This window comes from Epinephelus lanceolatus, chromosome 6 (assembly GCF_041903045.1).
Source record: "Epinephelus lanceolatus isolate andai-2023 chromosome 6, ASM4190304v1, whole genome shotgun sequence".
NCBI lineage: Eukaryota > Metazoa > Chordata > Actinopteri > Perciformes > Serranidae > Epinephelus > Epinephelus lanceolatus.
The window spans coordinates 5,744,751-5,757,923 of record NC_135739.1 but is presented as its reverse complement, the minus strand read 5'-3'; the positions used below and the strand labels follow the sequence as shown (position 1 = coordinate 5,757,923).

Below are 13,173 nucleotides of genomic sequence, written 5' to 3'. Positions count from 1 at the left end.
GTACACGTGAAGCACCAGCAGGCTGGGAGTAAAGCATGTCGAGGATGATTCAACATGTGTTTAGCCAAAAAATGTGAGAGGAAATTTTTTCGAGAGTATTCTGCTCATATGAGATTTGGTATTTCAACCGGGGTTCTGTGGCACGGGAAGACAAAACAGACACAACAACTCAATGTGCTAGTACATCACCAGCTGCATGTTTAGTGAATCCACACACACACACTGTGGCTCAATGTCTAGACCATGTGTACTGCCATGGGATAGACAGGGAGGGAAGGGCTTATGGAAGTGTGTGAAAAAGAGAGGGGAAATGTGCTGCCAAGTGTGAGTGAGGCGAAGAAAACATGATGACAAAATACATCCCCAGGCTTTATTAAAGACACCGCTCACTACATTTTCTTGATATAAATTCTTTAAATAATTAATGCTGGCTATGAGCTGTTATTGTCTTGAGCAAAACATCCACTATATTAACAAGTCCACTATTTCCATGCAGGTCACACTCAAACAATAGATCATCAGAAAACACATTCAGATGATTCCCATCCATTCTGCCTGTCAGTGGATTCAAACCCAGGACCTTTTTCTTGTCAGGAGTCAACAAACAAAATAAGAAAATTGAATATAGTGAATTTCCAGAACAGTGATTTTAATGTTTCTTTCTGAAAGCTCAAACACTAACAGTGGCCCCTTTTAAACTGCCTGTTCAAGGCATGAATACAGGTAGGATAATTAGGATCATGGGACAGAGCTGTCTTGCCTCTGAGCGCTGAAATGTCTGTATAAATGGGACACCCAGCAGGACGGGATCATGGGTGGCACGAGTGTGACGTTTTGAGGATGTGTTATGCACGCAACCCACCATGGGAGATTTAAAAAGAAGCTGATAGCAGCTAGTGTCTAACTCAAAGAAGAAAAACAGCAACAAATTGGGAAAACACTGAAGTCCAGGAGCTCCTTATCGTCAGAGCAGAGGACGAGATCAGACGCCATATGACAGAGACGGTAAATTATTGAAGCCATGTTTTGGTATTCTTTAGAAAGCACTGCAGACATATCTTATATGTCACACTAGAGGCAAATGCAGTTGTGTTACATTACACACCTGTCGCGCCTACCTAATATTACACACAGGAGCGGCATGATGCCTCAGTCACAAATACTGACCAGAGAAAACAGGGTTAAAGGGCTGTGGCATTTGCTTTTGCTCTCGAGGTAGAAAACCTACAACAACCAGAATGCACTGGGTTGCACTGGATCAATAAACGCTCCTGCTGGAGGGTGACGTAATACCAGTTAAATACAGACAGCAATATGGCAGATGGCTGGCGACAAGCTATCTCAAACTACAGTTAAACAGTAAGCTTAAATATGTTTCTGAAAACAGGTGAGAAATAGGCAATGTAGAGGTACAATCTGTAGTTTGAGCAAACAGCCCTAAACCCATATGATGATGCATTTGCTTCATCTGCCTTTGAAATGAGTGATGAACAGGCCACTGACAAGATGGAGGAATGTTTATCAGTTCATTTACACATCCTACCCACACTGTTATGAAACAAAGCTGGCTGAAAATCACACCTTCTAGGAAAACTGCAAACATTAGTCTCTACATCGCTACACTATTTTGCCAAATGTCTTTCCACACTGACACATTTAAAACCGCTTTTACATAATGAGTTCACTTACATTTCAGAGCTTCAGAACTATAAATAGGCCACAGGTAAACATTTGGTTTGGACAACAATGGAGGCCGAAATTGGACTAAGAGACGTGGATGAAGTCTAACGGCCAGACCCACAAGGAAGACACCTAATGTTTTCTGTTCTTTTTTAAATCTAACACAAATGTTTTTATTTTCCACTTTTGGCTTTGGTTGTTTGAGGAGTGATAGAACATTTAGGAATACACATACATAGTTTACACATTTGGATACCTGTGTGTATGTGTGTTTACTACATGTATCCAAAGCTTAATTGCAATCTGCTATACCCTGCACATGGAAAAAGCAAAAGACGCAGGTGCTTTTCATTTATTTTATCAGTGTGTAGCTAATGATCCGTGTGCTTATTCAATTAGTTTAGTGTATTAGGATCCACATTAGCTACAGCACTGCAGCAGCTGATGGTTTGTGTGTACTGTACTGATGCTATAACGAGTTTTAAAAGAGTGTAGAGTATTTTTTTGTTGCAAGAATTGCTTGCTTTTGTGTAATGTTTTGCTGGTTTGGTGTAAGGATTTGTGTTAAGTGTGTAGAGTGTTGTAACAATAGCCTATAATTTCAAAAATAAAAAATGTCCCATCTCTCAACTGGCAACCTGCTCAGAGGTAGGAAACGGTACTCAGGGTTCCCACAAATTTTCATGGACAGAATTTTAAAACTTGGCTTTTCAAGAACCCATAATACATGTGTCATGACCATTCACAACGTATAACAAACAGTACTGTATTGTGCACTTTACTCCAATTATTATTATGGGCAGTCTGTGGACTTGGAGCAGAAGAGTTCCCTGACTAGAGGAGGGACAGCTGACAGTGATGTTGGTATGAAAAAAACAGAATGCTCTGTACTTTCAAACCAGCATGCTCTATACTTTCAGAGCAGTTTAAGGAAACCAAAGTGAGCACTGGTGCTCTGAGTAACAACTGAACGCCATAGGCTTCCTATGTCAATTGCTCATTTTAAAAATGTGGTGCAATTTAAAAGTATCAGTGGGATGCAGGTATAAAAAAATTGAGATTTATGACCCAACCCAAAGATTTATCTTACCCCACTTTCCTAGCATTATTCAAACAAATCCAAATTCTATTCAAACATAATTCCAGCTACCTGGAGGGAGACATGGAGCGCGGGGAGAAAATAAAGAAGCGCAGGTGATGGTAAACAAAATGTCACAAATCCATGCATACTAGAGATACGTTACATCAACAGTAGTCTCTATATACAGACTCTACATTCAGTGAATGTAGAGTCTGTAGGCAAACCCCGGAGATCTTGCCTCCGGAAGAAGAGCGGAAGAGCCCTGGTTTCCGGTTGTAGGCTGTTTGTAGTCCGTGTGATATTGACCAATCACGTTTGAGCCGGCTGCAGTTGTTGCCACGTTAAACGGTCCGTGTGGTGAACTAACGAGACGGAACATAATTGGCGTCACTGCAAACTCTGAATCCATCGCAATGGTTCAGCATATTTACCTATATATAAACGGAAGTCAGAAACAGAAATTCGCCTCCTCCACCCAAATCAAACCTGAATGCCAAAAAATCGGGGGTCTGTCCCCAGAGGCTGTATAGAGTGCCGAAGTCACGCCCCTTCTGGTAGAGCTCATGGGACCTTAGATCGGAAAAAATATGAATGGCAGTGAATGGGGAGAGCAATATTATCTTTTGTTCCCATTTGAGTTGCGACATGAAATCTAAATATGTTGTTAATTAATTTAAAACATAAATTTTAAGGTCAAGAAAATCATACTTTGTGGTAAAACTGTTGAGATATAAGCTTTTTAATTAGAAAGACTCAAGAGTACACAGGAGGAGGTTGCGTATGTGACGTCATAGCTTTCGCTCGCTTCCTGCAGCTTGGCCTCCCCGCTGAAATTCCACTGTTTTATGATTAATCGATTTATGATTGAAGATGTCTGTGTGTTTTGTGCCAGGCTGCAGTCACTCCAAGCTGCAGGAAGCGAGCGAAAGCTATGACGTCACATACGCGACCGCCTCCTGTGTAGTCTTTCTAATTACGTTTTTTTCAAAAGCTTATATCTCAACAGTTTTACCACAAAGTATGATTTTCTTGACCTTAAAATTTATGTTTTAAATTCATTAACGACATATTTGGATTTCATGTCACAACTCAAACAGGAACAAAAGATAATATTTCTCTCCTCATTCACTACCATTCATATTTTTTCCCATCTAAGGTCCCATGAGCTTCACCGGAAGGGGCGTGACTTCGGCACTCTATCGCCGTCTGCCGGAAGTCAGACGCCAAATACAGCCGATGGGTTCCGAGAATGCATCAACAGCTACAGAAAATAAATTTGCCATTATGTGACATTACGGGAAAGGCTTACTGTAACAATTACTTTATTAGACACAACAGAATTCTATGACTTTTTCAGGCCTGGAAAACAAGATTGTGGAATTCCATGACTTTTCCCAGTTTTCCCTAATTGTGGGAACCCTGGGTACTTCAAAATAAAAGCAATGCTCAACAAATTCACAACATTTCAATCTATCTAAAAGCTGACCCAAATACATCCGCTGTTGTATCCCAGGACCTGCTGCTCTATGTATCAAAGATGATTTCAGTACCTTTGATTTTAAAGTTTGGAGGCATGTTGCCAGTGTTGCTCAGGTAATGTCTGAAAGTCAGCGCTGCAGGTCCTGTTGTCATACATCCCAATCATTTTCATTTATTTCATCACTTTTAAAGCAAGAGACCACAAAGCAATGTGCCACACTGTCAGATGCAAATGTGAAAAACACGCGATCACACTGAAACAAAGTGTGGCCGCTCTCATGGACCATTAGTTACTGTAAGCAAATAGCAAATTGCTCCCATAAATCTGAGATATCTGGTGATTTAAGGGCTACAGATGGAGGAACTGCAGCTGAATTATGAAGCTCTTCAATTATGAAGGAGCACGAGCCAGGTCTCCTGTACAACTTGGGCTGTCTAAACAAGGACTAGACACAAACTCACACATACACAATTGGGTTATGGACAGTTTAAGTAACACTGCACAAGCTCTCACTTGGGCACGATCCAGACTGCAGAGTCCGGTGTGTTTAATGGTATAAACTAACTGTGGAGTACACAGAAGGCTCTGTGTTTAAAAATAGAAGTTTTATTGGCTTGTTTTATAGCATGAAGGGTGTACTCCTATAGTGTGCTCCAAAGTTCATGTTTATGGATTTACTCCATCTGAGTTGGTGGTTCGTGGGCCAAGTTTCTCAATTTGTGTAAAACCAGGCCATGGTTACACAACCAGTCTAATTCTTCCCCCCGGGTAATCATCAGTTTAAGCAGACCCAGATGTGGAATAATCAGACCATAGAATGGATAGTGATCTGCTCTGCGGTGGATATACGTTACCCACAGGCCCTAAACTATATGTCTGTTGGAGAAAAACATTCAGCCAAAGTAATAACATAACCCAGAAATTCTGCTCTTTGAAATGAATGATTGAAAGTGTGTAATTCCTGCCAACAATTTCACATTCTCTGCAAACCAAACTGCTTTTTTTTTCATAAAAGGTGAATTTTGGGTTAAAATGGATTAATAAAGAATAATAAAGGCTTTCCTGTGACTAAGACAGTGTTCCAGACTACTGTCTGGCCACTCACAGCATTTGTTCCTGTTCCCATTAAGCTTGTTTTCCTCGAGTGCCTGGACCACACTGGGCTGGTGTCATCTGAGGATTACCCTGTGCCTTAAAAATAAATGTAACTCTCTGAGGCAGTGACCTGGCACAATGTTTAAATGCAATAATTATTGTGAAGCAAAACAGCTGATTAAAATGTACGTTTGTAGAGTGGTTACACTTTTGAAACTATCTAACCCATCCATCCATCCATCCATCCATCCATCTTCAACTGCTTATCCAAAGTCAGGTCATGGGGGCAGCAGGCAAGCAATATATTCCAGACGTCCCTCTCCTCAGCAATGCCTTCCAGCTCCTCCTGGGGGACCCCGAAGCATTCCCACTCAAGACAAGATATGTAATCCCTGAAGCATGTTCTGGGTCTACCTTGGGGCCTCCCACCATTGGGACATACCTGGAACACATCCAACAGGAGCCGTCCAGGAGGCGTCCTGATCAGATGCCTGAACCACCTCAACTGCCCCCTTTAAACGTGAAGAAGCAGCTGCTCTACTCCGAGCTCCCTCCGGATGTCCAAGCTCCGTACCCTATCTCTAAGGCTGAGCCCAGACACTGCGGAAACTCATTTCGGCCACTTCTATTCATGACCTCATTCTTTCGGTCACTACTCACAGCTCATGACCATATTTGAGGGTTGGGACGCAGATGGACCAGTAAATCGAAAGTATCTAAATGAATGATTTAAAAAAACTCTAATAACTTGAAATCCAGAAATCAAACTGAACTGACTCATGGGCTGAATGTGAGACTGTATCATACACTGATTCTTAATGGAGCTGCTGGATTGTAATGTTACATCTGTAATATGTCAAACCTTAAATGGTTCAGATGATCAGCGCTGCTTACTGCTTTGCTTTTAATAACTGTTTCCCTGTGGGTGCTGATCCCTGTTTTTGAAAATGTTGTAAGTCTACAAACAGGCTCAAACCTAAGACCTTTGCTGCCTCATAGTTTCTTATTAACGTGGAAATAGACATGGGTCTTGGTGATATCATTATGAAGTAAATGCTGATTGCACAATGTAATGGCTATGGAATGACACCAGCAGTGTTCAAATTGGTTTCCTAGAAGCCTCACTATTAAGATGCAATTCTGTCTTCCACCAGGTATGATCTCCTGGGAAAATGAAGGCTCGATTTACCGCACAAAGGAAGTACGTCAGCCACTGCACAACCAACAATAATAAAAGGATAGAGCTTTTGTTTTCCTATCAGTAGCTATCCCCAGTCACCAAGAAGAAGAAGACTCCCAGCGCCATCGGTTTTGCCCAGCGTGTGATTTTAGATCACACACCATTGTTCTGAAGCAAGAGGCATGGTGTGTGACACAACAGCATTGATGTCTGGTGTCTAGTGTGTGTGTGTGTGTGTGTGTGTGTGTGCAGTCCTGCCGTGCTGGCTGTCCCTTTTCAACAAATGTTTTACAACCTCTGCTGCTGGCTTTACGGTCGAACAACTCTGTCTGCCCATTACAGGTTTTAACTTTTTATACAGGACAGCAAGGCAGAATAACGGCCGCTTTGAGCAGGCTGTGTGAAAGGGCTTGATGTGAGTTCTTTCCAGTTACAATCCCCACAATCCCCAGTAGTGGAAATGGTTGTCTGATTTCATTTTAATCAACAGTCAGGTAGTTAGATGTGTTTGCATTGACAGTACACAGTTTTCTGAGTTAAGCCATTTTTCAGCATGTTACTCGTCCTTACGTTCTGGAGAACCTTTACAAAAATCCAACAAATACAGGCCATGCCTATTTGGTCCTGGCAATGACATTCTGTCTTTTTCATTCCATATCTAATAGACTTCATCCAATCTTCATCAAACATCTGATATAATTGGTTACCACCAATTGGTTGATTCCCCAGCTCAAGACAAGCCTCTACAAACAAGTCACCAACAGCGGCAACACTTGGCAAGAAAAGTAGTGGTGTGGATGTGAAGCCCATGTGGTGAAGCATGCTGCGCTTTGTAAATGTGAAAAGAAGCAGCTGGTGACTCCATGTGGAGACACGTGGCTGTTTGTCCTATAAAGTGTGATCCTTGTGTAAATGGTCCCTACATTGTGTTTTTCTTTCAGCTCCTGAGTGCAGAATCAGTAATTGCATTAATTGACAATGCGATCATGTGTGCAGTATTAATTATAAAACTGAATGCAAGCATATTACTGTGAGGAGGCCTGTACATTATGTGTCTAAGGGGAGAATTGTGGGTCAGGGGAATTAAAAGTGTTGGGTAAACACAGGTTACATAGTGCTGGTTTTGATGGTTTAATTGGACCACTATTTTAAACACTGTGTATGTGCACACATGAGAAGCTTACTCAGCAAACTGTTAAATCAGGTCAAGTTCAAGCGATGGAAGAAAGCACTTTATTGTCCACAGGCATGGCAAAGGAAAGGCTAGAAGAGTGTGAGCTGACCCCATTACATACAAATCTGCATGTGTGTGAAGACAATGTCTGACCTTCATGAACATGCTGAAGCCAGTCTTAAGCAGGTCAGTGAGGCCTCCAGACATGTGCTCGATGTCGGGACATTCAACTCTGTCAGGGTGGAAGACTTCCTCCAGGATCTGTCGCAGGAAAGGACGATAGGTTGCCTGCGAAACACCAAACAACACTTATAAACATGACATTTAGTTAGCACTAAAAAAAACCCCCTCAGTGACAACACAGTTTTAATTTTAAACACAGATGTGTCAAGTGTGGTATTCTACTGTAAACATCTGTGTATAAATACCTGCACATTCATGTGATCGAAGAGCTGTTGGATCCTCTATTAGTATCTGCATGTTTGTGTGAACGGTCGTGGGTGTGAGAGACAGTGGAGCTATAAACAGCTCCAGTCGACCAAACAGGTCGCTAACTTATGAGTCACTTCCGTAAGAGGAGCTTGAACACCGCTGCAATCAAGACAAAAAAATCCTACACTGTCTGATGTGGCTAAAAACAGCACTTGGGTCTATTATGAGTGGGTGCACAAGGGGATGAATCAAATCAAGAAGCAACACCTACGAGTCAAAACTCCTGTCGGAAACTTTGAAAACATGTTTCTCTCAATGGTGGCAAAAAACTATCTCTTTCTACTTTTGTGTTAAAATCATGACTGGAAAAAAGGGCAGAATATTCACTTTCTCCTCTCCTCAGACACCTGGCCACATCGGGCCCCCCAGCTGAACAGGAAGGACTGTTTCATTTCATCGTTTTGGGACTTCTTAAAGTTACGCGAGTAGCCCAGATTGTACGATAACTATTCTGTAGCTGTTATGGGTCCTAACGCCAGGCTATCTATGGAAATGCCAAGATTTAAGTTTGTATTTTTGAGCACAACTTGGACAAATTACCCATCGCTTCGGTAATACGCTGCTGCTGTGTATTTAGTCCATTGCTGATGGATGTGTGGATAGTCTTTTAGTATGCAGCCATATATGTATAGAGCATTTCAAACCAGACAATGTAAACATTATAAATGGGTACGTTTGAGTCTGTTTATACCTGGACTTAATGTGTGGACGAAGTGGACGGTGCTAAACGACCACTAGGACACATTGTGGTCTGATCACATTTAGACGACAGATGCAAATTAGTCTTTCTGGGTGACTACGGCATATTTTCAGAAATGTTATTAAAATGCACCGTCCCTGTCAAATAGATATAATGAAGCAGAGTACAGTAAGTCCTGAGATAATGTATGCTACTAACTTCCCACCATGAAATTCAATTTAATGTTTGTCAGTGAAATCTAACAGTTGCTGGATGGATGACCATGAAATCAGGTTAACACATTAATGTTCCCCTCATCACTTATGTAAAACTAATTACATTCGCATCAGCCACAGCTGCTCTTTGTGTTCTACCAACCACTGCAAATCTTTTTTTGTTTACACATGCTATGCAAAAGAATTTGCTCCTCGATGACAAATAAACTATCCATCCATCCATCCATCCATCCATTGTTAACATGCATGTTGTTTCGTATGTTTTTATCCAGGTTTTGTCTGTTTTTACTTGCACATTGAGCTAGGATTAAATGATGTGCACCTCTTATGTGTATAGTCTTGAATCACAGTAAAGTTCATCTTGTAGGGAAGAATGGGGCTGGTCGCCAAACGGCAGCTGAGCCAATACGTTTCAATTGTAGTCAATGTGTGTGCTTCCACCGGCTGCGGCTGGGCTGCGTTCCGGCTCCGTCACAGCTGCAGTGCTCCGGAGCCCTCCGCAACAGATACGCAGGACTTCTATTTTTGCTGGACGCCACAGCACAACGCAGCAATTCAGCACAGAGCAGATCGTGCGGGGCAGGAAGTCGTGCACAGAAACAAAATAAAACATCCGGTTAATTTTCAAAGTAAAATACACAGTGTTCACGGCGGATCATATTTCCCTGCACTACACCTTGAAAACGTCATAATGGGCGGAGGCAGGCCTGAAGTCAACAGGTCAGAGGTTTTCAGACGTCCCTTAACCCGGTTGACACCATGGACGAGGAGATGTTAATCATGGAAGTGCACCAAGATGTCTTCCTACTACTCCTCTGGTTTTGTGGTTCTGTTTATAGAAACTAGATCTTGTTATATTGCGCGATTATGTGTGAATTCGCGAGATCTCGTGGGTCCTCGTGACTCCCACTGTCCAGCAGAGCTGCACCGCTCCGCACAGCAAACACAGCCAGTGGGTGTTGACGGATGGCGGAGCACGCAACGGATAACTAGCGCTGCCGTTCCGCAGCGGACACGCATCCAGTGGACTCCCTTTTTATGTGTAATGGAAGACTGAAGCCCTGTTTAGACCAAAGATTTGTGTTGAGACAAGTTGAAACAGGCAACATCTTGCAATGCGTTGTTCTGCAACGTTCTAAAAACCTGCCGGTTCACATCAATGCAACTACATGAGTCTGTCTATCATCTCTATGCAACAACTTTCTGTACTTCTGCTATGTTTTCCAGCTTTTCAGGCTTATTTTGTGGCTGAATATAATTTGTAGCTTCTTAAAATATGACTGAGGATAGTGATAGTGAGATACTGGCTACAGCTGCACATGTAGTAGTGATGAAACGGTGAAAAACAGAAACAAAAAACCAGCATCTGATGGACTATATTCATCATAGATACACCACAATAATATAAGTAAGCAGCGCCAATTAATCAGTTGTTAGGGGACATAAGCACATACAGTGAGCAGCAGCAGCAACCAACCGTCCAACACCAGCACACCATGAGGAAGAAAACAGGCCTGGCAGGGACGGAGCACCTGCTGCAACAAGCGCACACACCGTCTGCGGTCATTTCGACTTCACCAGCGGACTTCACTACAAGCTGATTGGCTGCAGAAACAGGTGACATGCCTTACATACCAAAACCAGCTGCTAGCCATTTGACGAGCTGAGCTGCAGGTGACACCATTGGCTGGTTTGAATCGAGCTCAAACCAGCCAGTTCACACCACTGCAACTTTTCTCTGCAACTTTCTAAAACAGTTTTGTCTTGTTGCAAATCTTTGGTCTGAACTGGACTTAAAGTGTCAGGTAGGAATGGAGTGACCTCACTCCCCTTAAGCGTATTCTGCTTAAAAAAATGGACTGTCAAATATGTGCACTTGTGACAACCATCCCCATCATGGGGTCAATGGCAACACGCTAAACTAAGATGGGGAACATGCATCATACCTGCTAAAAATCAGCATGTTGGCATAGTCCTTGTAAGCATGTTGGCATTTAGCTCATTTACACACTCAGAGCTGCTAGTATGCCGTCTTGTTTTCCTTGCAATAGGAGAGTTGAGTATAAAAACAAAACATATCCGGCTGCTGAAGGTCAGCCATCCTTCTCCGATGCACATAAACATACTGACACCATCACATGACATAAGCTGCCTCTCCAAAACAGTCAACAGCACCTGGCTCACTTTTCCATAATTATGAGCTGCCCAGTTTTCACAAGCAAAAATATGTCACTGCTTTTCCCAGTCGTTCTGATAGTGAGCAGCTGGAGTTTTTATTACAACATCGATGTCCTTGTAGGAGCTTAACTGCAGGACTAAAGCCTCAGAAATGCCTTCTTCTGTTCTTAAAAGGTGAGCCATGAAAAAAAACTGCAACAAGGACTCAGCTTTTTCTGCTCAGCTACCCAGGACAGAATGCACCATTTATAGGCCTCAGAGCTAGCGGACCAAGAATTCAGGACTTTTTTTTTTCTCTATGGGAGTGAAGTTTGCTGTCTCAGAGAACAATAAAGACCCAGATAAGACTTGGCAGAGCCTGATTGGAGTACAAATAACACAAGTCTTAAAATAGACAGACTGAATATCTTCCAGTACTGGAGCACTGGATAACTTTCCCCATTTTACATGAGGCCGGTGACACTTCAAGGCTAAATGCCAAAATGTGAGCGAGGTATGATTCGTCGCTGGATGCTGTTAAAGGAACATCTGGACACTTCAAGACTCCATCAACCAAACTGTTGATTCACGCATTAAATACATACACCTACACACACTCTTGTCCAAATGCTAATGCATCCAGGTGTTTTTGCCCACAGGCATCCTCTCACCCCAATATGGAGTATCAGTATGTATCAGTCTTAACTCACAGCCTGCCACTCCAGTCCCAGAGGAGCAGCCAAATTAGGCCTGGGGAAATCCTACTCTCCATGTTATATAAATCATGAATTATATAAACTAACATTTACCTCTGGCAGCCTGACTTTAATGCATGGGTCAGCCTGCACAAACTAAGCTGGGAGTAAACACATTAATGATTCACCTCCGGTTAAATAACACGCTCACACACACACATACACAACCAACAGTATAAACAACGAACCCAGCCCACAGGCATGCACACTCCATTCTCATCTGCTATCCAAAAAAGCTAAAAGCAATCCCATTTAATCACCGCCACAGCCACCCACATGATAAAAACAATATTAGAATTAGTCATATGATAATGCCAGCGCTGAGATATTCGTCTGTGCGCACAAACATGTGTGCGCACACACACACCCTCTCACATGTGAGTATCAGATCATCACAGGTTTTCTTGGCGTAGAGGTGGATGAACTAATTAATGATCCAAACCAACATAGTGCCAACCTAAAAAACACACAAAGCAAAGAAGAGAACAGACTGGAATGTCTTTGGAAATAATGTGGTCAAAATTAGAGTTAAGCTGTACTATGCAACTCATCTACATTTTTTAAAAGAGTGCAGTGCACGTGCTGCATGCCTTTTTTACGAGAGAGTACGGCACATACTACAGCTCACAAATTAATCTGTTATGTGTCATTTGCGTATTCCATTAAAAGACTGAAGTGTAAAAATAGCAATTTGTGGCTTCACAAAAGGTTACGGGCTGGATTTTTTCTTGGCAGGGCACAGTGACTTCCTGAAGTCTCCACTGGCTGTCTGGCAACCCTACAGTGACAACAAGGTTCCAGGAAAGTCACTGGCCTGGATAAAGAATACTGAATTATTCCTTTAAAGGACTGAAAGGAGCTGCACTGTAGAACTTTGTTACAACTTTGATTAGATTATAGAAGTAAATAAGAGGATATGTCTTTTTACCAACATAGGTGAACTGGCCTTTCATTTCATTTCATTTTTTATTTATATAGGAAAGGCTCCTCCTTTTCATGTTGTCTGACTTATCAATGTCATTTCTATTTGTCATTGATGCTGCTCGGCTCTGTTCATGGGGGGTCTTTGCTGCTGCTCTTCCTGCCTGAGGCTTTCCATGTAGGCGCATGGAAGGGCAGAGAGGTGTGTTTTCTCCGCCTTAGGCTTTCCATGTAGGCGCATGG

At 42.3% G+C, this 13,173-nt stretch overlaps 1 protein-coding gene across 1 annotated transcript in view; it reads right to left on the bottom strand.

Annotated features, from left to right (window-relative positions):
* The window catches only part of scfd2 (sec1 family domain containing 2), a 132,363-nt gene that overhangs the window by 6,845 nt on the left and 112,345 nt on the right, over positions 1-13,173 (bottom strand). The window contains exon 7 of the mRNA XM_078168523.1: positions 7,844-7,978. Within this exon, the coding sequence (XP_078024649.1) occupies positions 7,844-7,978 (135 nt within the window). The remainder of the gene's footprint in view (positions 1-7,843; positions 7,979-13,173) is intronic.